Source organism: Mesoplodon densirostris, chromosome 15 (assembly GCF_025265405.1).
Source record: "Mesoplodon densirostris isolate mMesDen1 chromosome 15, mMesDen1 primary haplotype, whole genome shotgun sequence".
NCBI lineage: Eukaryota > Metazoa > Chordata > Mammalia > Artiodactyla > Ziphiidae > Mesoplodon > Mesoplodon densirostris.
The window spans coordinates 75027703-75051556 of NC_082675.1; the positions used below are offsets into that span (position 1 = coordinate 75027703).

Below are 23854 nucleotides of genomic sequence, written 5' to 3' on the forward strand. Positions count from 1 at the left end.
ACCTAGATAAGGAGTAATTAAACTCCAGTGCTTAAACAGAACTGGGGGACACTTCAGGCTTTCGGGGATACTCAAAACCATCGCATATACTGTGGAGAGAACCAGAATCTTGGGATCTGGGAAGGTTCCAAACTCCAGAAGCAGAGGAATATTCATCAACAGGATGACTCAGGAAATGAACATTCTCATGGTCTGCCTGCCGTCCCAGGTAAGAATTCAAGAAATTTAATAAGAAAATTGATCTGTCTGCCCATGGTGGAAGAGAATCTAATGAACAACAAGCCAGGCAAATTCAAAAGCCTCAAATTATTCTCCCTAATACCGGCACAGCCATTTTTGAACACAATTATGGACTTGAAACCCCACAGGGGAATCCAGTGGAAATCATTTAAACATTTATTTGACGTGAAATATCTGACCCAAGCAATTCATAGAGCAATTAAAGAAGTAGGGTCTGGGAGATTTGACGGTAACATAGTTTGGGGTTTTGTTGACAAATGGTCAGGAGAAGTAAAAACTAGTGGCATCTTAAATTAGATCTGAATGTGAATAAGAATCAAGGATCCCAGAGGGCTCAGTACAGGAAACTGTATTATCCAATAGACAGTGCTCATTAACAACCTAGAGGGGAAAGTATATTTGACCTAGATTAAATTTGCAGATAATACAAAATGAGTGACAAATGGCAAATGCAGGAGATAAATTGAAGTGAAAATTACCAAAGACCTGGACGTTAGAGAATCTTGATCAGAACTGAATAAGGTGGAATTTAATGAGAAAAGGGAGGCTATTACATGGTCAGGTTTGATCACACTTGACGGTCTGCGTAATCAGATAACACACACGAGGGAGAGGTCGGGATGGTGGTGGATAAACTAAAGGGAAACTTGGTATTCCTCTAATACACCTTGGAAGATTGGCTTAATAACTTAGCATATTGTGTCTGAAGGAGATTTTGCAGCAGAGGAAGTGGGATGTGGCAGGTATGAATCTGCTGCCCCTGCAATCTTAGTTCAGGGGTATAGAGTTTTGCTACAGGAAAATGGAAATCTGGTGAAGTTGATACTCTAGTAATGGCTCTAGTGAAAGAAACATGACATTTGCCTTTAGTATGTGCCTATCTCCTTTTTCAGAACCTCCCTATATTGGTTAGGGATTTATTTGGCTGTAAGAAAAACCTTATTCACAGTGGCTTAAACATATAGGGGTTGATCTGTCACAAGTAACAAGAAGACAGAAGTAGATACTGGTGATGATTTCCCATTTCAGCAATGCCTGGGCTGATGAGATTAACATGGAAATCAGTATACTTTGAGTAAAGCAGATTGCCTTCCATTATATGGGTGGGCCTCATCCAATCAGTTGAAGGCTTTACGAGAAAAAGATTGAAGTCCCCCAAGCAAAAAGGAATACTGCCCGCAGTCTGCCTTTGGACTCTGCAGCTCTTCCCTGGGTCTTCAGCCTGCTGGCCTACCCCGTCAGATTTTGGTCTTGCCAAACCTTTGCCATTGATTCTTTAAAACCTCTATCTATTGATCAATTGATCAATCGCTCAATTGATAGATATAGTTATAGATTCAGATATCTGTGTGTTTGTATCTGCATATATAAACACATACACACATCCTGTTGGTTCTGTCTCTCTGGAGAACCCTGACTAAAGCAGACAGGTAAGACAGAGCTGTGAAATTAGGTAAAGCTCTAGGCTCTCGAAGTACAAGTTGCTGCACAAGGGTTAGCAATGAAGAGTTGTGTGCACCACACTTCCAGGGTTCTAATGCCAGCTCCTTGACCATGGACAAGCGCTTACATTTTCTAAGACTCTTCCTCCCCGCAAAAGGGAAAAATAAAATCCTCTATTCATTAATAAGCATTAAATGAGATATTGATACAAAGCAATTCTCTCTTTAGCATAGATGATATTGACTACAAGAGGGTTGCACAGTTAAAGCTTCTCGACTTCTGGAGCACTGCTCTTTGCCTGTACTTGGATACCTATATAGTATCCCCTCCTTTGTCTTAAATGACAGCCAAACTGTCCACACTACTTTGAACTTTAAGAGGACCAACACTAAACTTGGATTCAAATTCCAATTTTGGTAGAAAGGATTATTTAACTTATCAAATTTAAACTTTTTTGTATTGTATGAAAATAGTTCACTCGAGTGTGTATCTGTTAATTTATTTGTCATCAAAAGAGCACTTCGCCTAAAGGAAGGACTGACAAGTGTGCAAAATGTTTACAATCCTTTGTGAAATTGTAGTTTATCATTAGTTTGTATCTATAAGTTACTGTTATAAATATTTCCTGTAGTTTTTACTGTTATAATATTGGTGCTATGATAAGTAGTCTTAAGCAACTTCCAGATAGTTCATTTGAGCTGACCTATTACCGTCATCACTGTTGGCAGCGGGCACACATGCCCCATGACACTGCTCTACCATCAGGACCCACCTCTTCCCCCGTGTTCCCAGGGGGCTATGCTGGGAGGCTCCATGTGTGTACATGACTCACCAGAAACCCTCGTTTCTGCGGTAATGTAATATGCTGGTCTGAATACCTGGGTGCCACAGTGCTAGGTGCCATCAAGAGGAGTACAAGAGAGATAGACAAATGTATGCTGATTCGATAAGTCAAATCAGATTAAACTAATGGAATTTCAGAGATTTTCCTGAATAATATTTTCCTTATGAACTTGCTACTAAACTCGGTTGCAGCTTGGCCTGCCTGGAGTTGAGAGACTCTGGTCTGGAGAAGTTGGCAGGCTGGGGGGACGGTGATGTGGAGACAACCACATGTCACATGTGTGCACTTGGCTCTTCACATAGAGTTTATAAAATGGTTCACGTTCATGGTCTTTTTTATGCTTGTCTTTACAAATATCCCAGGGGAGTGGCAGGATGAGGAACACAGCCTCTGTGGATAGGTCCTTAGAAGAAAGAACCAGAGTCGCTCAAGCCCAGAACTGCCCTGCCCTTTGTACCGTCACCAACTCTGCCCTCGGCCTCCTGCTGCCTTGGTGCTCAACTTTCTACTACCTGAGGGGTAGGGGCAACATCTGAAGCCTTCCAGCCTTCCAGGCACATTTGACCTGGCACAGGCAGCTGCTTGTACAGTAGCTTTCATTTCCCCAGGAAGCCAAGTGACATAGGCATATACCTGTGGAAAGTTCTGGAAAATAGCGCCCCTTGCTCACTGGATCCTTTGATCAATGCTCAGCACCCATGTCTCTCACTTTCTCAACTTTAAAGGGAACACAGAAAGATACATGCACCCTTATGTTCACAGTAGCACTATTTACAATGGCCAAGACATGGAAGCAACTTCAAAGTCCATCAAAAGATGAATGGATAAAGAAGATGTAGTACGGGGCTTCCCTGGTGGTGCAGTGGTTGAGAGTCCGCCTGCCGACACAGGGGACACGGGTTCGTGCCCTGGTCCGGGAAGATCCCACATGCCGCAGAGCGGCTGGGCCCATGAGCCATGGCCGCTGAGCCTGCGCGTTCCGGAGCCTGTGCTATGCAACGGGAGAGGACACAGCAGTGAGAGGCCCGCGTACCGCCAACAACAACAACAAAAAAGTAATAAATAAATAAAGGGAACCCTGGAGGATGTCCAGATCAGTCGGGGTGAGAGAGGTTGCCTCTGAGTAAGCGCTGACAATACAGAGAATATGTAGCGAAGAGAAGAATGGGGCAGCCATGATGAGGTCTGTAAAAATGAGGGGGTGTCAGGAGGACCGGGCAGGGCAGAAGAGGACCATGTGATCCACACGATGAGGGGAAGCTAGAGAGACACCATGAGGAAGTAAGTTCGCTCCAAGGAAGAGTTTCCCAACATCAGTAGTCTCCAAAGATGAGAAGCAGTGAGTTCTCCAGCACTGGAGGTGTTCAAGTGAGAGCACAGGAGCACCAGGCAAGGAAGGAGTTAAGGATGAGAAGCTGGGCTCGGTCAGACCCCCAGCTGGGGGTGATTTTCCCCCACCAAGGAGATACTGCAATGTCTGCAGACTTTTAGGTTGTCACACTGAGACATGCTACTAACATCTACTGAGTAGAGGCCAGGGGTGCTGCTAAATACCTTACAATGTCCAGGACAGTCCCCACAACAAAGAACTATCTGGCCCCAAATCTGAACAGTGCTGAGAAACCCTGGAGTAGATAAACTGGAAGTCTGGAGCCTAATTTAATATTTTTAAAATAAATTTATTATTTTATTTTATTTTTGGCTGCGTTGGGTCTTTGCCGCACGCGGGCTTTCTCTAGTTGCGGTGAGCAGGGGCTATTCTTCATTGAGGTGCGCAGGCTTCTCATTGCGGTGGCTTCTCTTGTTGTGGAGCACGGGCTCTAGGTGTGCGGGCTCAGTAGTTGTGGCGCTCGGGCTTAGTTGTTCTGTGTCATGTGGGATCTTCCCGGACCAGGGCTCAAACCTGTGTCCCCTGCATTGGCAGGCGGATTCTTAACCACTGCACCACCAGGGAAACCCCCAAGGCTGGAGTCTAGGGTAATCGCCCCTGCAATCTGCCCAGGAGCTCAGAAGACCGTGGAAGGTAATCAGTGAAATGCCAGAAATAACTGGATTTCAAGGAAGATTGCAAAGTAGGATGTTCAAGTTGACATCAGAAACATATTTGCAGTTTCAGACATTGAGGGCTACATTTTGGGACTCTGGCCATCCCTGCTGTAGCCAAAACTATGAGCATGTTATTCTCCAAAAAGCAAATTTATATGTTCCCACCACTTCCACCCACTTCCACGTACAAGTTGCAAAACCATGTCCACAGATCTAGAGGTGGGTGGGTGTGGGGTGGGGAATAGCTGAAAACAAGCAAAGGGAGGAATCTGCAGTGACGTTTCACCCAAATACCTCTAAAAATTATTCCCAATATCTCCTCTAAAATTATTTTAATATACTTTTTATCCTTCTGGGTGATGAAATTTATCGACCCCCAGAAAAGTCCTGTAACTACAAAGAAACTCATTTTTGCCAGACTTATCACACTCAGAGCTTGAAAATCAGATGGCTCTGAGGTTGACTCTTGACTCTGTCAGTGACCATTGGGTCATTGGGCAAGTTATTTAACCCTCCTGTGCCTCAGTTTCCTCATCTATAAAACAGGACAAATAATATCTCTGTCACAGGACAGCTGTGAGGGTTACACGAGTAAGTGCACAATGCCTGGTACATGTCAGATGCTCACTGAGTGGCAGCTATTATTTGTATGATTACCTCTTTGGGAGATCTAAATAGCATGTGACATTGGGTTAGGCATTGAGCAAGAAAATTATGCCATCTTGACGCTCACATCTAAGATAAAAATTAGCTTGCCCTAATTATAGTTCTCCATAATTATTAATTAAAACAAGTAAGTAGCTGTCAGTCAACAGATACACACCCCAGGGAGAGAGATATTACCAATTTATAGATGAAGAAACTGAGATGCAGATGCTAAGTCACTGGCCTGGTAACATAGTAGCTCCTAAGTGGCAGAGGCAGAATTAGAACCCATGAGCTTGCAGGACACCAGTGCCTCCTTGTTCCTTTCCATTTGCCTTCACAGCCTGCTTCCTTGGCTTTGGACTGGATCTGGGGATCTCGGAGCATCTCACTGCAGCAAGACTTGTCCTCACAGCCTTCATAGGCACCAAAGTATAAATGACCAGTGACAGCAAAAACAGCCCCCTAAACCTTAAGACTCCTAACCTTGACTCCACTTAGGGCAAAGATAGAGATGAATGTGCTATTTTCAATATTTCAAAAAGCCATACATTTGGGGAATTTCCTGGCAGTCCAGTGTTTAGGACTTGGTGCTCTCACTGCCGGGGCCCTGGGTTCCATCCCTGGTCAGGGAACTAAAATCCCGTAAGTCGTGTGGTGTGGCAAAAAAAAAAAAAAAAAAAAAAGCCATACATTTACCCCTGATGGAGCTGAAAAGATGAATTAAGATGCAATGGTTCACTGATTTAAGCTGGAATGACATCTACTCTCCAGGTAATACTGGTGACTTCAACCTGATTAGAAATTTTGATGGACAGACAGTTCCTATGTCTTTGATGAGTAAAAATGAGAAATCTAAGCAATATGGCTTGTTTCACAGTAAAAAGTCCATCAAAACCTAAACTCCATGGAAGAGAATAATTTTAAAAAATGCCCTTACTTGGACGTATATACACTACCAAATATAAAATAGCTAGCTAGTGGGAAGCAGCTGCATAGCACAGGGAGATCAGCTTGGTGCTTTGTGACCACCTAGAGGGGTGGGATAGGGAGGGTGGGAGGGAGATGCAAGAGGGAGGAGATATGGGGATATATGTATATGTATAGTTGATTCACTTTGTTATAAAGCAGAAATTAACATATTATTGTAAAGCAATTATACTCCAACAAAGATGTTAAAAAAATGCCCTTTCTGATGTCTGGGAGTCACTGAGCTAAAAAGAAACAGCAGACGTCATGAAATAGCAGGCACAAGACAGCATGTGCCTGAGGATCTGGGGAGCAGGGCCATTGTGTATGAGACATCAGGGCACCCGCCCTACCCACACCTTCTTTTCAGGGAACACTGTCCTGCCCAGAGCCCTGTGGAGTGGACGCTGCCCTATCTGCCACCACGTGTCTTAGCCTCTATAAGAGTGGATTGGACACTGTGGACTCACTCATCTTTAAGCTGCTGGGCAATCTAGAACATGTACAGCTGGGTCACAATAGTGAGCTGGGTCTATCGTGTTTCTCTCTTGGAAACCAGGAGTTGGGAAACTGAGAGATGGAGGCAGTTTCCAGCAGAGGTGGAAGACAGGAGGCCAGGACTCCAGCCCACCCCACATAGGTGCAAAAAATGTCACTGAAATATCATGGCTGCTGGCTACATAGATCTTTTGTGGAAATAGCTAAAGGGCTAAGATCCATTTATGATAGAAAGACTAGACTAAACATTCCCAAATGGGGAATCCAACGAAAGGGTACCCTAATTTGTGCCACAGTGATAAGAGGGTGCAATGCCCCACTGAGCCTAAGGGGTGCTGGTATGGTAGTTAGCAAGAGATTCTCTAAGGGACGTAGAACTCTGGGGCAGAGGAGATGGGCTGGAGACCCAGTCTTTCCTCCCCATGAGGGGAGGTTTTACTTTATTAAATACAATTTGTAAGATCTCCACATGCCTGAGGCACACTAGGCTGATTCTGGCAGTTTATCAGCCGTCCATCAAACTCCACTTATTCCTTCTTCCGCAGTGGTGCAATCAGAGCTAGGCACCTGACTGATTATCAGGGCTACAACTCCCAGCCTCTCTTGCAGCTCCCTGTGGCTGAGTTTTCACCAATAAAATATGAGCAGAAAAGATGAGTGGTGCATTTGGGCTGGTATATTAAGAGAGTGGCGTGCCTCCCCATTTGCCCCGTCGCGCCAGCTGCTATCTAGGCCATGCAGGCAGGGACGGTACACTTAGGACAGCGCTAATTAAGTGTGGTCCATGCATCAGCTGCTCATCCTTGAACCGTTTGTAACCCATCCACAACAAGATAAAGAGCTTATGCCAGAATGCAAATCAACAGCACTAAATGCAAATCATTAAACACAGTGTTCAGCTGACAAAGCAAGATATTCTCGATGAAGGAAGCAATGCATTGATTTACATTCGGCCACGAGCTCCTTATCTCCTTACAGAACATCGCTTTGAGGAGCAGACCACGAGGGAGGGGGAGAGGCACAAGATGGAATGAACCTGGGTTCCTGAATATCTACGTGGAACAGAGCGCTGGACTATACAAAAAAGAGGAACAAGTCATCCCTAGCTGGCAGGGCTGTGGTTAAGATTTTAAAAGCGATATGAAAAGATACCCAGCCAGGATCTACTGGGGCTCATTCAGTACTGGCTGAATGAAACCTGCAATCGTTTCTTTCTCTAACTTGTAACAACCCATTGTCTTTTCTGGTTAGAGGACTGGACTCAGGCAGCCATTCACATCTCTTGAGTCCCTGTTCTGTACCTTGGACTGGGTCAGACACTGTGGATTCAGCCCTGAGCAAGACTGACACACTCTCTGCCCTTGTGGGATGCCAAAGCAAATGACAAGTCTAAGCCCGAGACCGGGTGCAGAAAGCCTGTAGACTAGGATGCTTAGAGCAAGAGCTGAAGTGAACGGAGGAACCTGGGTAACTCCTGGTCTGCAACAGACCCAAAAGTGTGTTGCCTGCATTTGCAGAAGAGTTGCACTTTCTGTAGAGCGGTTCCCACACTTCATTGTATTTACAGTAGTTTTCCCTTGGTCTCATAGTGGGGAAAACTTCATGAAAAGATTCTAAAATAATCTTGATTAAACTAAGGGGAAGGGACATTTTTCTATAACTTAGTCTGGAGAGATAAAGGTTTTCCAAAGGCCCAAGGTTGCAGAAGCCATTTAGACCCAAACATTTCTTAGGTTAGTTGTTCATTCATCAAATCGTTGTTGAGCACCACTGTGATCCAGGCTCTTTGCAGACACACAGGGGAACAAGACCAAGTCCCTGTGTTCCTGCAAGCTCACGGCCAAGTGGGAAGTGGTAAGCCTGCGGATGATCACATGAAACATTTGCTTACTAATGAGCAGAGCCTGGGAACCCAGAAGGATGGAGTCCAAGCCAATTTTGTAAGCTTTTTTCCCCTTGATTTTCACTCTGGGTATTCTCTCGGGGTAGTATTACTCGATTGCTTGGCTAATAATAGTGATCTTGAAATTAGCATTTAACCTTCTAGCCAGACGCATGCATGGAACTACTCTTCCAAGCCCAAGAATACTCAGTCATGCAATATGCACATAGCCTCTAAGAATGGCACAGATGTACTGAATCACCAGATATCCCGAAAGATGTATGATTTCAACCTAATTGGTATCAACGCCCAGTATTGACATGGAACACCAGCGGGACCCAACCAGCGAGACAATTCACCAGCACTCGGTGAGGAATAGGCGTGCAGGAACACACCAACACACCCCTGGCTCTGACAGCCGAATCGTGGGCAACAGCATCCTACCAGCTTCTATTCACTGTTGCATTGCTATGGTGCCCACCCCCTTTGTATCCATGGCATTGAGAGAGCCTCGGAAGTTGGGCCGGTGACCATTCCTCATATCTGAGAACAGAAAGGGAAGGTTGGGCGGCTCTAGAGAAGTGTGTCAATGGCAGCTTAGGGACAGTTTGAGCTTTCTGGTAGAGGCGGCCGAGGGAAATCGCCGCAGAAGCTTCATCTATTATGTGGATGCCGTATGCTGGTGCAAGGAACCAGGAGTATAGTAAAACTATTGTTAGTATCGTAACTCCCATCACGTTACATGTCTCTCCTGCTCCAGCCTCCATCGCACCCTACAAGCGGGCAGGGACGCCTCCGAAACCCCAGGTGGGGTGAGGGTCTTGCGGCGGTGAAGCGGCGGCGCTCTGTGGGAGGGAGTAAAGTTCAAAGGTCGCGAGGTTCATGGGCAGGGACCGCGAGGAGGGAGGTGGTCCACAAAGGGGGAAAGTCTGAGAGTCAGAGGTCCTTTGCATTCCGGGCTCAGGTCCCCTCCAGCAAAGCCCAGCCTAAAAGGATCCGAAGGCAGCTAACGCGGGGGGCGCCCCGGTGAGGCTGGGGAGGGAGGAGTTCCCTAAATTGTGCTGGAGCGAAGGCGTCGAGGATGGGAAGAAGTAACCCAGGCCGGGGAAGGCAGACGGGGCTACAGGGAGAGAGACAGGGGACAGTGTACGCTCAGCCTTTGCATCACGCGGTAGGAAGATGGATGATTTTCGGACACCGTTGTCCCAGCGCTCCGGCTCGCTCCGGGGAGACGTCAGAGCGCTAGGGTCGGCGGTGGAGGACCCCCCTGCGCCCCCGCCCGGGCTTGCATATAAAGTCCGGGCGTCGTGGAGGCTGCAGCAGCGGCGCTGGCGGCGGCGGCGGCGCTCCTCTGAGGTCCCGGTGCTCCCGTCTCTCCCCTGCGGTGAAAGCGCACCCGCCGCCCAGCCTCGCCGCGGCGCTCCGAGGGCTTCCCGCCGGGACCATGCGCCGCCGCGACTTCCCGCTCGTCCTGCTGGCTCTGGTCCTCTGCCAGGCGCCCCGGGGGCCGGCCGCCCCGGTGTCGGCGGGTGGAGGGACCGTGATGGCCAAGATGTACCCGCACGGCAACCACTGGGCGGTGGGTGAGTGTCCGGCGCGCTCTAGTCCTGGCGGGACCGGCCAGCCGAGGGGGCCAGTCTCCCCATCTCTCAGCTTTTCCGCGGCTCTGCGTTGGGGGCTGGGTTTGCTCCGACCTTTCCACTCCGATGCCAACCCCGTTCTCCCAAAACTCCACCCTGCCCTTCAGTATCCCGGGAAGCCGTCGGTCCCTCGGTCCTTTCCCGCTCTCTTCCCTCCCCCGCAGGACACCCGAGCCAGCACGCAGCTCTCCAAAATCCCAGCCGTACGCGGAGATCACCCTCCCTCCGCAGCTCCCAGCACCTCCTTTTATCCGTCTAATCACAACCCTGTCTGGCACGGTTCTCTCCCTGAACAATTCTGGGGAGCTGGGTCCCCGAGCGCGTCTCGGAGCCCTGGTCCAGCCTGGCGGCTGCGCCTTTACCCCCGGCAAAGCCACAGGTGTGGGACATGGGGCGCAGCGCCCACCCTGGGTTTCAAATCTGTTCGGCAAGCAGCGCCTGAATCCCACCTCTGTGTGGGGCTCGCCTGAATTTCCTCAGTCCTTCTTTGCCTTGCAGAGATTTTCTTTTCCCTGCCCTTTGGCCCAACCCTCCCTCCTTCCATCCGGCAGGCTCGGTGCTCCGGGAGTCACACCTGACCTCCACGCTGATCCCGGGTCTCTGTCCCCGAAGTCCTCACTTTTCTCCGCCTCTCTTGACCCGAGACCTCACCCTCTCCCCTAGCTCCTTCCCTCTGTCCCCTGCCTACAAGTCCTGCTTTCCAGGCACGGGCTTGGAGGTTCGCTCGTCCCGGCCCCCGGAACCGCAGCGGGTTGGACCGGATCTTGGGCCGCGGAGCGCGCACCCGCTGCTTCCCCGCAGCTGGGAGGCAGGTAGCGGCCCCGCTGCTTCTCGCTGCTCCAGCGTCACCCCGGGGCTCTCGGCCGCGCCGAGCCAGAGCCTCTGGCAAATGATGCCAAGCGTTCGACTTCCTCAGACAGCTCCCCACACAGCCATTTACAACAGCCCTAGCATTTCCCGGGAAGCTGGTCGGTCCCTAGAGAGATTTAAGGCGGGGTGTGTGTGTGTGTGTGTGTGTGTGTGTGTGTGTGTGTGTGTGTGTGTGTGTGTGTGTGTGTGTGTGTGTGTGTGTGTGTGTGTTTCACTATTTCCTTAGTCATCTACTTAGAAGTAGGGGAGGGTGTGTTGGAAAGATACTTGCTAATTCAACTCAGAGGATTTACAGACTTTCGGGGTGAAGACTAGGATGAATTTAGAAGATGGGGTGAAGCTAGAACTGCGCGTCCTCAGCTCCTGTGCGTTGTGTAGGTTTCCCTCAGAGAAATGGAGCGCTCTGGGGTGCAATAGAGTAGTTTTCATTATTACTGAAAGAATCATTTGTCAAGTCTTGGCAACCCCAGGGATGAAAGTATTTGTCATCTTTGAGGGACACCCGGAACCCAGGAGCCTGGTACAGAGAGCAAGGGTTGGGATGGGTGCTTGCACTTCCAGAGAGAAGGATACTTAGAAGATGTTAAAGAAGCCAAACCTAGAATCGATACTTAAAAAGGGCTCCTGGGAGTTTAGATCAAGTGCTCATTGTCCAGTGCGGCCAGCAGCCAGTGGGCTGGGAAGGTGGAATGAAACTTCCAGATTTCCAGCCTCCTTTTGCTCATCCATGTTTTTGTACTAAAAAGACTTATTGTTAAGGTAACCCTTGCAGGCTAAACGCAGGACAAGAGAGTTAGCTGGGAAGCTATAATCATGGTATTTCTGATGCAAGCCAACGCTGATTGCTGTGATTCCAGAGCACATCAGTCCCCAGGTCTTTTGGGTGTCGGCCATTTAATCACCCTTCATGGTGGTACTTGGGCGTTCCCAGCCCCAAAGTGTACTGACCAGTGACACCCCCAAATTGTCTTATTCTCTTATTTGTTCTCGAACACACTCCTTTTCCTTTTTCTCCCTTGACTAACTGTGCAGAGTTGATGAAGAACAAGGGAAAGAGGGAGGTGACATAGAAAATCGCATTTAGATTTAAAATGACGTTGCAGTTGCGCAAAAGTTTGCTTTGGGTGGACGGGTCCTCTGTTGGAATGTGAGCATTCACAAGCGTGAATCCATGTTAGATTTTAAATTCAGCTTTCTGCTCTAAGTAAGTGCCTGTCCTCCTCAATCACTGAAGACATGGAGGTTAGTTTTAATTAATGCAAATGAAAGCTACATATTACTGTCCGTGAAGAAGCTGTCAGCACAAATTTGCAGGTTTGTTAAGTGACTTGCTTCTTCCAGCTGAGAGAAACGTGATGTGGCCATGGAAAAACAAGTTAACAGACTGAAAACGTAACCAATTCTTCTCTGTCTCGCTGTTCATGATAATGTTTTGTGTGCGATGAAAATATAGGTCAACGCTAACACTGGTAACTATCCCCTGTGCACCCATGAAATGTTCCTGGTTGTGGTTCTAACTCTGATGTGGAGCGTGCCATGGAGGGTTGAATGCTGAGCACCAGTGTTCAGCTGCAGAATTGCTTTACATGATTGTGCTACCTGAGCTACTGTGAAATACAGCTGAAGTATCACTCCAGAAAAACTAGCTCTTAACACTCAACACTTTCTGTCTTAATGGATATTTTCTGAAGTTAGGATATTCTTCAAGTATGGAGCGCAAGAAAGTTCTTTTCTGTTGCAAACCTGCCATTTTAGTGGTATTTTTAAGTGATGAAAAAGGACAAAAGCTTGCCCCCCACCCCTGGCAAGGTTTTATTTTTTCAAGTGCCTATCTTTTGATCTCCATTATTATTATATGGATACATAACAAATGATGATGGGAGAAGAGATGGAAGTGGGCATATCGTCCACGTTGCCATGGAGACGATTATTTGGTTGACGGTAGCTAGCTACTTCTTAGGACCCAGGGAACGTGTGCTTCCCTGGGATGTTCTAGATGGCGCACTTTCCTTACAAAAAAGAAAAACATCTGTGGTCTAGGGAAGGGAGTCTGAACACCCATCTACCAAATATGCAAATACTGAAATTCAGTACAAGGTCCCAAAGATCTATGTTAAATTACCCACAGAATGGAGGCCCATTTTAGCCTTCCATTGTAGAAAAGTCACAGAATCCTTCAAGCATGACAAAAATGAAGTTATCTGTAAAAACATCTCCATCATCCCTCTGCTTCATTGCCAACGCCTTTCTCATTTCCAGCATCCTAACCAGATGGTAGGCCATGACCGAGGACAAGAGCAACTGAGGTTATTACTGGGGGCATCAGATTCTAATCCCACTTTCCCATTATCATGATTCAATTTCCTCCATATTTCTAAAGCCAAATGATTTGCTACTTCCTGGGAAGTTGTGGAACATAACCATTGTGATGGCTAAACGCAAAGTTATTTAGTAGATATCTGGGCACCAAGTTCACCAAGCAGGTAAGTGAGGAGCCAGTTTTTCAAGATTCCAATGCTTCAGTTGGGACAGTGTCCTTAATAGAGTCTTAAAATTGTGTGCAGTGTCAGGTCCTGAGTGACTGGGCAAAGCTCAAACTGCAATGCAGGAAAACCTCATTTTCAGGCTCCCCAATACACACAGAATTAATTCTTCTGAGTCGTATAACTGAGTCATGACCGAGTGATATATGATCCCATTCCTTTTTTTTTTTTTTTTGTGGTATGCGGGCCTCTCACTGTTGTGGCCTCTCCCGCCGCGGAGCACAGGCTCCGGACGCGCAGGCTCAGCGGCCATGGCTCACGGGCCCAGCCGCTCCGCGGCGTGTGGGATCTTCCCGGACCGGGGCACGAACCCGTGTCCCCTGCATCGGCAGGTGGACTCTCAACCACTGCACCACCAGGGAAGCCCTCCATTCCTTTTGATAATATTAGAAAGCCTTTGGCAGACCTTATCCTTATTTCCAGACCCCAGAATGATTTCTAACTGCCTTATATCCTTAGGAAGTTCAAAGACACTTCAAAGCAGTATAATATCGTAGAGTCTGGACTGTGAGCTGATTTTAATCCCAGAATCTTTTTTTTTTTTAAACATTCAGCTTATTTATTTATTTAGATGTTGGGGGTAGGAGTTTATTAATTAATTAATTTATTTTTGCTGTGTTGGGTTTTCGTTTCTGTGCAAGGGCTTTCTCTAGTTGCGGCAAGCGGGGGCCACTCTTCATCGCGGTGCGCGGGCCTCTCACTGTCGCGGCCTCTCTTGTTGCGGAGCACAGGCTCCAGACGCGCAGGCTCAGTAGTTGTGGCTCACGGGCCTAGTTGCTCCGCGGCATGTGGGATCCTCCCAGACCAGGGCTCGAACCCGTGTCCCCTGCATTAGCAGGCAGATTCTCAACCACTGCGCCACCAGGGAAGCCCAATCCCAGAATCTTTACTTGCATGTATGTGACTTTTGGCAAGTCTCATTTTCATCAAATTTATTACAGTGTGGATCAAATGGAATACTCTGCATTTAAACATCCTGTGAACTGTAAATACACACACAAGCAGTAAAGTTACCGTGAGGGCTTCTCTCTTGGTGGACAGAGCAGCTGGGAAGGGGCCTCCTTCCATTTGCAGTGACTGAGGTCTGCCACATACTATTTTCATGATGCTTGCCTTACATACTTCTAATGCCAGTCAACACTGGAGCCACAGAGAGCTCTTTCCTTGTGAGCTTTAAATCCAAAGCACCATAGTTTTATTAGTGTTATTAGTGTTAGAAATTTGAAAGTGCTATAAAACCCAATTACAGAGAAATGGAGAAAATCAATCAAATTAAATTCCATACCCTTCTGACCCTAAGGCTATCCCCATTTGCGTACATGAATTTCCATGTTTTTAGTGGTTTGGCCTCCTGCACAGCAACTTTTATCTGTTTATATGGCAAATGCTCATTTCTGGAGCTAATGGTAAACTTTGGTGACCATTTTAGACCTCCAAGAGAAAATTCTGCATTTATATGGCTGAAAAGTGTTGGCCAAAACTAGTCTTCAACCTGTGTTTCATTACAAACTGTAATTTCTAAGTGTAATTTCTAGGTGCAATTTCTAGGTTCAGTCTCAGCTAAAATTCTAAGAAAGTTTAAATGAAAAATTCCTTTGCTACGTTTGTATTACAGATAAGAGGAAAGCAACACCTTTTAATTAATTAATTAATTTAAAAAATTTATTTATTTATTTATTTATGGCTGCGTTGGGTCTTTGTTGCTGCACACGGGCTTTCTCTAGCTGCCGCGAGCAGGAGGCTACTCTTTGTTGTGATGCGCAGGCTTCTCACTGTGGTGCCTTCTCTTGCTGTGGAGCACAGGCTCTAGGTGCTCAGGCTTCAGTAGTTGTGGCATGTGGGCTCAGTAGTTGTGGCTCGTGGGCTCTAGAGCAGTTGTGGTGCACAGGCTTAGTTGCTCCGCATGTGGGATCTTCCTGGACCAGGGCTCGAACCTGTGTTCCCTGCATTGGCAGGCGGATTCTTAACCACTGCTCTACCAGGGAAGTCCGAGCAACACCTTTTTAATCACACAAAGAAAAGCATGGAGACTTTTCAGGAACAATTCAAGATTGACTGGGGTAGATGTTCGAATGCCATCATTCAGCTGGGAATAGAATTCGGTGCACACGGAAATGGTGATAGAATTTTAGATATGGAAGGTTCTTTCGATGTCATCTGGTCCAACATGTTCATTTTATTGTTGATAAAATTGAAGTTTTGGGGGCTTCCCTCATGGCACAGTGGTTGGGAGTCCGCCTGCCAATGCAGGGGACACGGGTTCGTGCCCCGGTCCGGGAGGATCTCACATGCCGCGGAGCGGCTGGCCCGTGAGCCGTGGCTGCTGAGCCTGCGCGTCCGGAGCCTGCGCTCCGGAACGGGAGAGGCCGCAACACTGAGAGGCCCGCGTACCGCAAAAAAAAAAAAGAAGGTTGGGGATGCTAAATGACTTGAGAGAGGTCACCTGGCTCATTAGCAGAGGGGCTGGGAGCAGACCCAGGGCTTCTGAGTTGCAGTTCTGAATTCTGTCCATTTATTAGGCGTTTTGAGCAGGGATCAAAATCTGTCAGTCGTTTATGAACTATCTCTTAATAATATCAATAAAATGCTATCTATCCCGCATTTAGGAGAAAGCAGCACAAACACAATTGGTGCCCTTTTTCATTTCTTGTTCATTCATTCCCCTGGGTTAAATTTGTGGCATTCTGTTTTTGTTGGGGTTGTTTTGAACCAGGGTATATGCTTATTTTATCTCTTTATGAATTATTTTTTAAATTGAAGTATAACTGACATACAAAATTATATAAGTTACAGGTGTACAACATAGTGATTCATAATTTTTAAAGGTTATACTCCATGTACAGTTATTATAAAATATTGGCTATATATTGTTTTTGTTTTTGAACAGGACACTTAATGGGAAAAAAGAGCACAGGAGAGTCCCCGTATGTTTACGAGGGAGGGAGCCTGAAGGAGCAGCTGAGGGGGTACATTCGGTGGGAGGAAGCTACAAGGAATTTGCTAAGCCTCCTAGAAGCAAAGGGGACCAGAAGCCATCAGCCACCTCGACGGGAGCCCCTGGGCATTCGCCAGTCTACCTTGGATTCAGAGGACAGCAGCAACTTTAAAGACGTGGGATCAAGACTCAAAGGTATAAGGAACATACTGGGGAAGTGGGAGTGGGGTGAGGAGGGGTCGGGGAGGTAGGAGGTGTTTGGGAAGAGTTGGAAGGAGGGGAGGTTTGAGCAGGGAAGAATAAAACTGTTCAGAGGTAAGACTTCACAGCAACGACATCGGGCTGACATCAGTACACACTCAGAAAATGAGTGGCCAATCCTCATGCTAGCTTTTCTTTTCAACACCATAAATTATTTTTCCTCTTAACACATCAAACTCCAATTTAGGAGTTTTGTTAGCAATTGTGCACTGATAGGATTTTTTAGCCTACCAGACCCTTCCAAAATATTTTGATAGCGAGGCCATAGATTATTTGAGTTGATCCCTGTGGCTCTATAGATAGGTTTATTTTTGATGAACACTAGTGGAAGGGCCTATTCACAGATGCTTTTGGAAGAAAGCATTCTTGTTTGCTACTTTTGATGCAAAATAGTACTCCTTCATATTTGTTCCAAGATTACCTAGTTCGGGTCTCATCCTAATATTTCAAAACTTGGTGAAAATATCTCAGGTCAACTGATCTGTTCAGTTTATGATTTTATAGAGGATAGGGGAAAAGGATTATAACAGATTGGCATTGTTTAGATACAAAGACAGTAAATGAGATAAAAAAGAATAAAATTTATAGGAAGAAAGCAAGGCAACTGAAAATGATGTGATTCTCATTAACTTTTAAGAAGTTTCCATGAAATTTATGATAAAAGGCAAAAATAATCATTACAATACTCCTAATAATAACAACTGCTAGTTTTAGTGAGTATTTTTTATAATCCAAGTACTGGGTGAAACACCTTACCTTCATCCATTTCCTCGGGTAATGCTCACAGCAGTCTTAGGAGAAAGATTCAGGACGATTCTATTATTCTCTCCATTCTAGAGGTGAGGAAACTGAGACCAGTCGTGTAGCTTTTCAAGGGAAAAGCCCGTGCTGTCTGCCTTGGACAGTCCGCTGCCATGTGAGGCATCTTCTGGGAATAGTCCTCATGATCTTAAATATGAAGGATGCAGGATGCAGTAGCAGCTTTCCCTCTCGATGTTTCTGGCAATAAATAATATTGTATTTCACTCACAGACCTTGGGGAGTTCACCACGTCCCTCTTTCATGGTGGGTAACTCTGATTGATGACCCCTTAACAGAGGCTCAGGGCTGGCGTGGCCAAGCCTCGGATGGTTTCGCCAGAGGGAGGCTTTATGTGTCACCACTCTTTGGTCTACTGTGGATTCTCTGTGCTAAATGCAGAGCAAAAAAAGTTCCTTTGTTGCATTAAGCACCTAGCGAGAAAGCCTCTGGTAGCCTTAATTCAGAAAGAAAATCAGGATTAAATCAAGCAATACAGAAATAAGTACCAACTTTGTACAGAGCCCTGAATGACTGATTCTCTTGTCCACACCCTTGTCTGTGAATAGATCACATGGTTCTAAAGGCTCTCAGAATTTGTGATTGACTTCTTGGGCCCCGGCTGGCCTGGCCTATTCTTGGCCAAGTGCTTTGCTGGATTTCCTGTGGGTGGACATCCAACAGCAGTGCCTACTCCTTGGTCTGAAGAGTAATAATGATCACCACCACAAAACCATCTAAAATAACTTGACAAACACTGAAATGGACTTACCCTCATAGCTCATTCATAAAATAGCCCCCCACGCCCTATCATGTTATTAATCTATAGTGCTTCATTTTGACCCAAACAATACCCACTTTGAATTGCTTTATTCCCCCAAACTTAGCTCTGAATAACTTTGGAATGTTTTGAAAAATGCAACTCCTTCCTCAAGGATCAAAAATTTTCTGCCATCTTCAGAAGGACATTCTGTAAACTTGGAAGGCAATTGCAAAAGAATAGCTCCAAAAAGGTCTCCGAGCAGCAGTTCTATAGGATGGATTGGGTGGGCAGTCACAGAAAGTGACTGCTTTAAGGGGACAATATTTATCAGTATACAGTGTGAGCTGGAAAAGTCATCTTTTTCTAATCAGGCCTTGCTTTTCTATTATATCTCTTTATGCTTTGTTCCTCTTTTTACAAGCTCAGAAAGCCCATCTCATTTAATTCCACCTCAGATTGAGTAACTAGCTATGGCAGACATTGGTACCATTCTTTTGGATGTATTTCCCAGCAATATGAAAAACAATTTGAACACTTAGTTTAGTCTTTGCAGAAACCAAAACAGTTTATCACTTCTCTTGCTTTGGAAATTCCACCTCAATGAAAGTATGTTGATATGAAAACTGAAAACATCCTACAATTATCTTATTCACAAGGAGGAAGTACCAGGAGAATCATTCTGTTAGAAATCCTTATATCTCTCAGTGTTAGAAAGAAGTTTAATAATTTAACTGAGCATTATCAGAACTAGCAGCTGGGATTTTCAGAGGCTGAGGACTTTTCTTAAACTTAAAAACTATCCACATATATTCCCCTCTCCCATTTTAGTAACAAAACATCAAGTCCTGTGGCCAAATCTCCCAGAGCCATAGTTAGAAACTGAGCATCTTCCTACATTTTGATAACAAAGATATTTACTTAATTCAGAAAAGATTCATGTAAATGCGCACTGAATCTAGACTACTATGTCACGGCAAACAGGAAGTTTTTAGCAACAATTATGGCCAACAATTTTCAAGGTGAACCTAAATCTTTTAACTTTACCCTTCTCACAAGAGTTAATGGAACGTTTACCCTATGGTTTCTATAACGTGAAACAGTGTTCAGCTCAGCTCCAGGTCCTAATCCATAATCCTGGATGCGACTGTGGATTGTCCTGAGTTTCAATGAAGGTTGAGGTTAGCCTTTGGGTTCCTTTTGTACTTGGGACCCAGTTCATTGTTTTTTGAAGCCTAGGATTTTTCCTCTTATTTGGTGAGCATAAGGAAAGGGAACTGGGGAATGCATTGCTGGGGGTTTTACGGAAAGGAAGTAAATGTACAAATTTGCTCTCACTTTTAAGGGAGAGATCCCACTGTCCCATCAGATCAGCACAGAGAATAGAAAGGTTCTATTTATTAATATGTGAAATGCTCCAACGGAAGCTCCAAATATAGGGAAAGCAACATATGTCAAGAGTAACTAAAAAGCTTCTGATTACCCTGTTTCTATAAAGGTGGGGGCCAGCTTCACTCCGCTGGCTCCCACCTCAGAAACAGTGCCTCCCAGTCACAATGGCCAGCTTCAAACAATCTACACACAACAAATGCTGGAGAGGGTGTGGAGAAAAGGGAACCCTCTTGCACTGTCGGTGGGAACGTAAATTGATACAGCCACTATGGAGAACAGTATGGAGATTCCTTAAAAAACTAAAAATAGAACTACCATATGACCCAGCAATCCCACTACTGGGCATATACCCTGAGAAAACCATAATTCAAGAAGAGTCATGTACCACAATGTTCATTGCAGCTCTATTTACAATAGCCAGGACATGGAAGCAACCTAAGTGTCCATCAACAGATGAATGGATAAAGAAGATGTGGCACATATATACAATGGAATATTACTCAGCCATAAAAAGAAATGAAATTGAGTTATTTGTAGTGAGGTGGATGGACCTAGAGTCTGTCATACAGAGTGAAGTAAGTCAGAAAGAGTAAAACAAATACCATATGCCAACACATATATATGGAATCTAAAAAACAAAACAAAACAAAACAAAAAACGGTTCTGAAGAACCTAGGGGCAGGACAGGAATAAAGACGCAGACGTAGAGAATGGACTTGAGGACACAGGGAGGGGGAAGGGTAAGCTGGTACAAAGAGAGAGTGGCATGGACATATATACACTACCAAATGTAAAATAGATAGCTCGTGGGAAGCAGCTGCATAGCACGGGGAAATCAGCTTAGTGCTTTGTGACCACCTAGAGGGGTGGGATAGGGAGGGTGGGAGGGAGACGCAAGAGGGGGGAGATAAGGGGATATATGTATATGTATAGCTGATTCGCTTTGTTATAAAGCAGAAACTAAGACACCATTGTAAAGCAATTATACTCTAATAAAGATGTTAAAAAATAAATAAAATAAAATTGATTAAAAACCTGCTATCAAAAAAAAATAAATAAATAAAACAGCTCCGGCCCACCCCTAACCATGGACCCCTCTCCTGCCTCCAAGTCCTTGATCTTCCTAGGTTACAGGGTTTGTCTTTTCCTTGTCACTTTACTTCCATTCTCTTGAGTCAAACTCACAGATTCCATACGTGGAGCCAATGCAGGGGACGTGCATGCATCTTGTCCCGTGTCGCCAGGTGGCCCTTTTGTGACTAGCGGCTCATATTGTGAGACGTATGGCAGCATCTGCAGGCAGCCTGGTGACCCTTACTAGTGCAGCCTGGGCTCCTGGAGAAAAATGAAGCTAATTGGTCTGTGTGGGAATTGAACCCCAGGCCCTGGCTTCATTATCACCTGGTCCAAACAATGGCGCCACAGAGCAGATAATAACTGATCTGAGAATCTCAGCAATTCCTTTATTAGAAACAAATGGCTGGTCTGGACGTTGGGGAACCTGAATTGCCAGAGAATCTTGGAAAGTGTAATAAGCTCTCCTCTGGATGAAAAGTGTTTTCTCATCTCAGAGGGTAAAGGGTGCTATATGGGAACAAAGAAGTGTTTTAAAAATAGAGCTAGGGCTTCCCTGGTGGCACAGTGGTTGAGAGTCCGCCTGCCGATGCAGGGGACACGGGTTCGTGCCCCGGTCCGGGAAGATCCCACGTGCCGCGGAGCGGCTGGGCCCGTGAGCCATGGCCGCTGAGCCTGCGCGTCCGGAGCCTGTGCTCCGCAACGGGAGAGGCCACGGCAGTGAGAGGCCCGCGGACCGCCAAATAAATAAAAAATAAAAATAAAAATAAATAAAAGTAGAGCGACTCATTCTTCCTTCAGTGTTAGTTAATTTGAACAGAAGCCACACAAGCCAACCACAATACATTTAGAACTGCCAGAAACCCAGATTAGCTCCTCTTCCCAAGTTGCCCACACGACTACCATTTACAGTCATGGGTTTGTAATGTTGAATTGTGTAATTCATAAACTAGCTTTGATTTGTGGAACGAGGCATTGCCAGAGAAGCAAAGTAACAATTAAGATCCCACATTCCTTAGCAGTCTCCCTACACAGCTGCTCCTTTAGCAACAAATTCCTGGGGATAATACATTTAATTTCCAACTTTGGTCAAACTATACCTGTGTAAATGAACTTATGAAACAGAAACAGACTCACAGACATAGAGAACAGACTTGTGGTTGCCAAGATGGGGAGGGGGTGGGGGAGGGATGAACTGGGAGTTTGGGATTAGCAGATGCAAACTATGATACATAGAATAGGTCCTACTGTACAGCACAGGGAACTATATTCAATAACCTGTGATAAACTATAGAGGAAAAGAACATGAAAAAGAATGTATGTACATGTATAACTGAATCACTTTGCTGTACAGCAGAAATTAACACAACACTGTAAATCAACTATGCTTCAATAAAAGAAATTTAAAAAATAAAGTTTTCCTTAAAAAATATATATATATACACATATGTAGTCATATCAAAACACAAGTTAAGCTAATATAACAAAAAGACCCGAAAATATAGTGGCTCCCCAAAAGGAGGAAGTTAATTTCTCTCACGGGACAGCTGTTGTTCTCAAGCATTAACGTGCTCAGAGTCATCTGGAGGATTTGTGAGCACACAGATGGCTGGGTCCCATCCCCAGAGTTTCCAGTTCTGTAGGTCTGGGGTAGACCTAGGAATCTACCTTTCTGCCAGTCTCCCAAGTGATACTGATGGTTTATTGGGATGGATTTACTTTTAGCATTAGACTTTGGCATCACTAACTACGTTCGCTTAACTCTTTCTAATATTTTTTAAGTTGGTGGACTCTCTACTCCAGGTTCTCAGCATGAAGGAAGGAACCCCCAGCTGAACTGATACTGACAATGGTGGCCTCCCTCAAAGAAGCAAAACAAAACCCTCAAGAGACTGTGTTCTATGGGCATCAGTTCTACTGGGTCATCAAGTTTCCTTCATGCAAAATACTTAACTATTCTTGTATCTTTCAACTTTGACTAAAGTCATGATTTTCAAGCAGCATCTTCTGGTTTGAACTTGTTTGCTGTGAATAATTGTCCATAAAGAGTGTTCCAATTAATGTTCTTTACATCTAGGCTATTTGTCTATTAGATTCCAGTCCTTGTTACCATTCACAATAAAAGCTTAAACATATTGTCCAAAAGGCAGGTAGTTTTCTTATTTCAATTCCAAATGAGAGGACAGTGATTAATACTGAGATTAACAAACAGGTTGACAGTGAACTTGTGTGCTCATTGATGAAAGCAGGCTGAATTTTTAGCTTTGCTCTCTGAAAGCCACTTACTGATTCCTTGTAGTGACTTAGAGCCTTTATAGATGCCACTTACTAGAAGTTCAGACTTGCTTTATCGTCACGCAGTTGGATGGGCTAGGTTGAACATAGAGGCTGGCCTTCGTCATCACATAATAATTCCCATCTCTTCAGCCCTTACCATGACTAGGTATTTTGCTGATGTTACTGATATTCTCCTCAGAATAGTTTCATAAGCTGAAAATGATCCTTCTCACTTAATAGCTAAGTAAATAGAGTTAGGTCAGCTGACTTGCCCAAGGTCACACAGTAGATGGAACTGGGATTCAAATACCTAAAGTCACCAGATTTTCTGTAGCATTTGACAGTTTTTCTATTACCTTATTTTAAGCCCCGCTTTCAGTATATTTAAGCCTAGCAAGTAGCACTGTTTCTTCAAAATTCCATTGCCAGCCAGAGAGAAGTAGTCCCCAGAGCCAGATTTAGTTAGCTCCACAGCAAAGGGAGAAGATCGGTTCCAGAGATTCCCTTCCATTCTCAGAGAACATGGCCTGGCGGTTCACAACACTCCCCAGTTCCATTTTTACCATGACATTCACACTTTAACAGATTTTAAAGCTTCTTTGCCATATGTTTGGATTTCCTTCATTTGGGGAAATCACATAGGAAATGGTGAAGAGATTTATCTTGCCTTTGTTCTGATTATCAAAGAACCACATAAGATGTGATGTGTTCTAATTTCTTTTAAAATCACGTTGATT

The 23854-nt window shown here is 45.3% G+C and overlaps 1 protein-coding gene across 3 annotated transcripts; it reads left to right on the plus strand.

Moving 5' to 3' along the window:
* The first annotated feature begins 10011 nt into the window (after positions 1-10011).
* GRP (gastrin releasing peptide) lies at positions 10012-22681 on the plus strand. Of its 3 annotated transcripts, none has more exons than XM_060119466.1 (3): positions 10012-10150; positions 16508-16750; positions 22623-22681. In XM_060119466.1, exons 1-3 carry the CDS (start codon positions 10012-10014, stop codon positions 22679-22681), a joined length of 441 nt encoding a protein of 146 aa, XP_059975449.1. The 3 variants fall into 3 exon arrangements, with proteins under 3 accessions (XP_059975449.1, XP_059975450.1, XP_059975451.1); XM_060119467.1 differs by having other exon boundaries at positions 22644-22681; XM_060119468.1 differs by having other exon boundaries at positions 16508-16731; positions 22623-22676.
* Positions 22682-23854: the final 1173 nt, after the last annotated feature.

Excerpts from the sequence above, each read along its gene's own strand:
- GRP (XM_060119466.1), top strand. The coding sequence starts at position 10,012 with ATGCGCCGCCGCGACTTCCCGCTCGTCCTGCTGGCTCTGGTCCTCTGC. Across the intron at positions 10,151-16,507 it reads CGGCAACCACTGGGCGGTGG|GACACTTAATGGGAAAAAAG; the intron begins GTGAGTGTCCGG and ends GTTTTTGAACAG. Across the intron at positions 16,751-22,622 it reads CGTGGGATCAAGACTCAAAG|TTGGTGGACTCTCTACTCCA; the intron begins GTATAAGGAACA and ends ATATTTTTTAAG.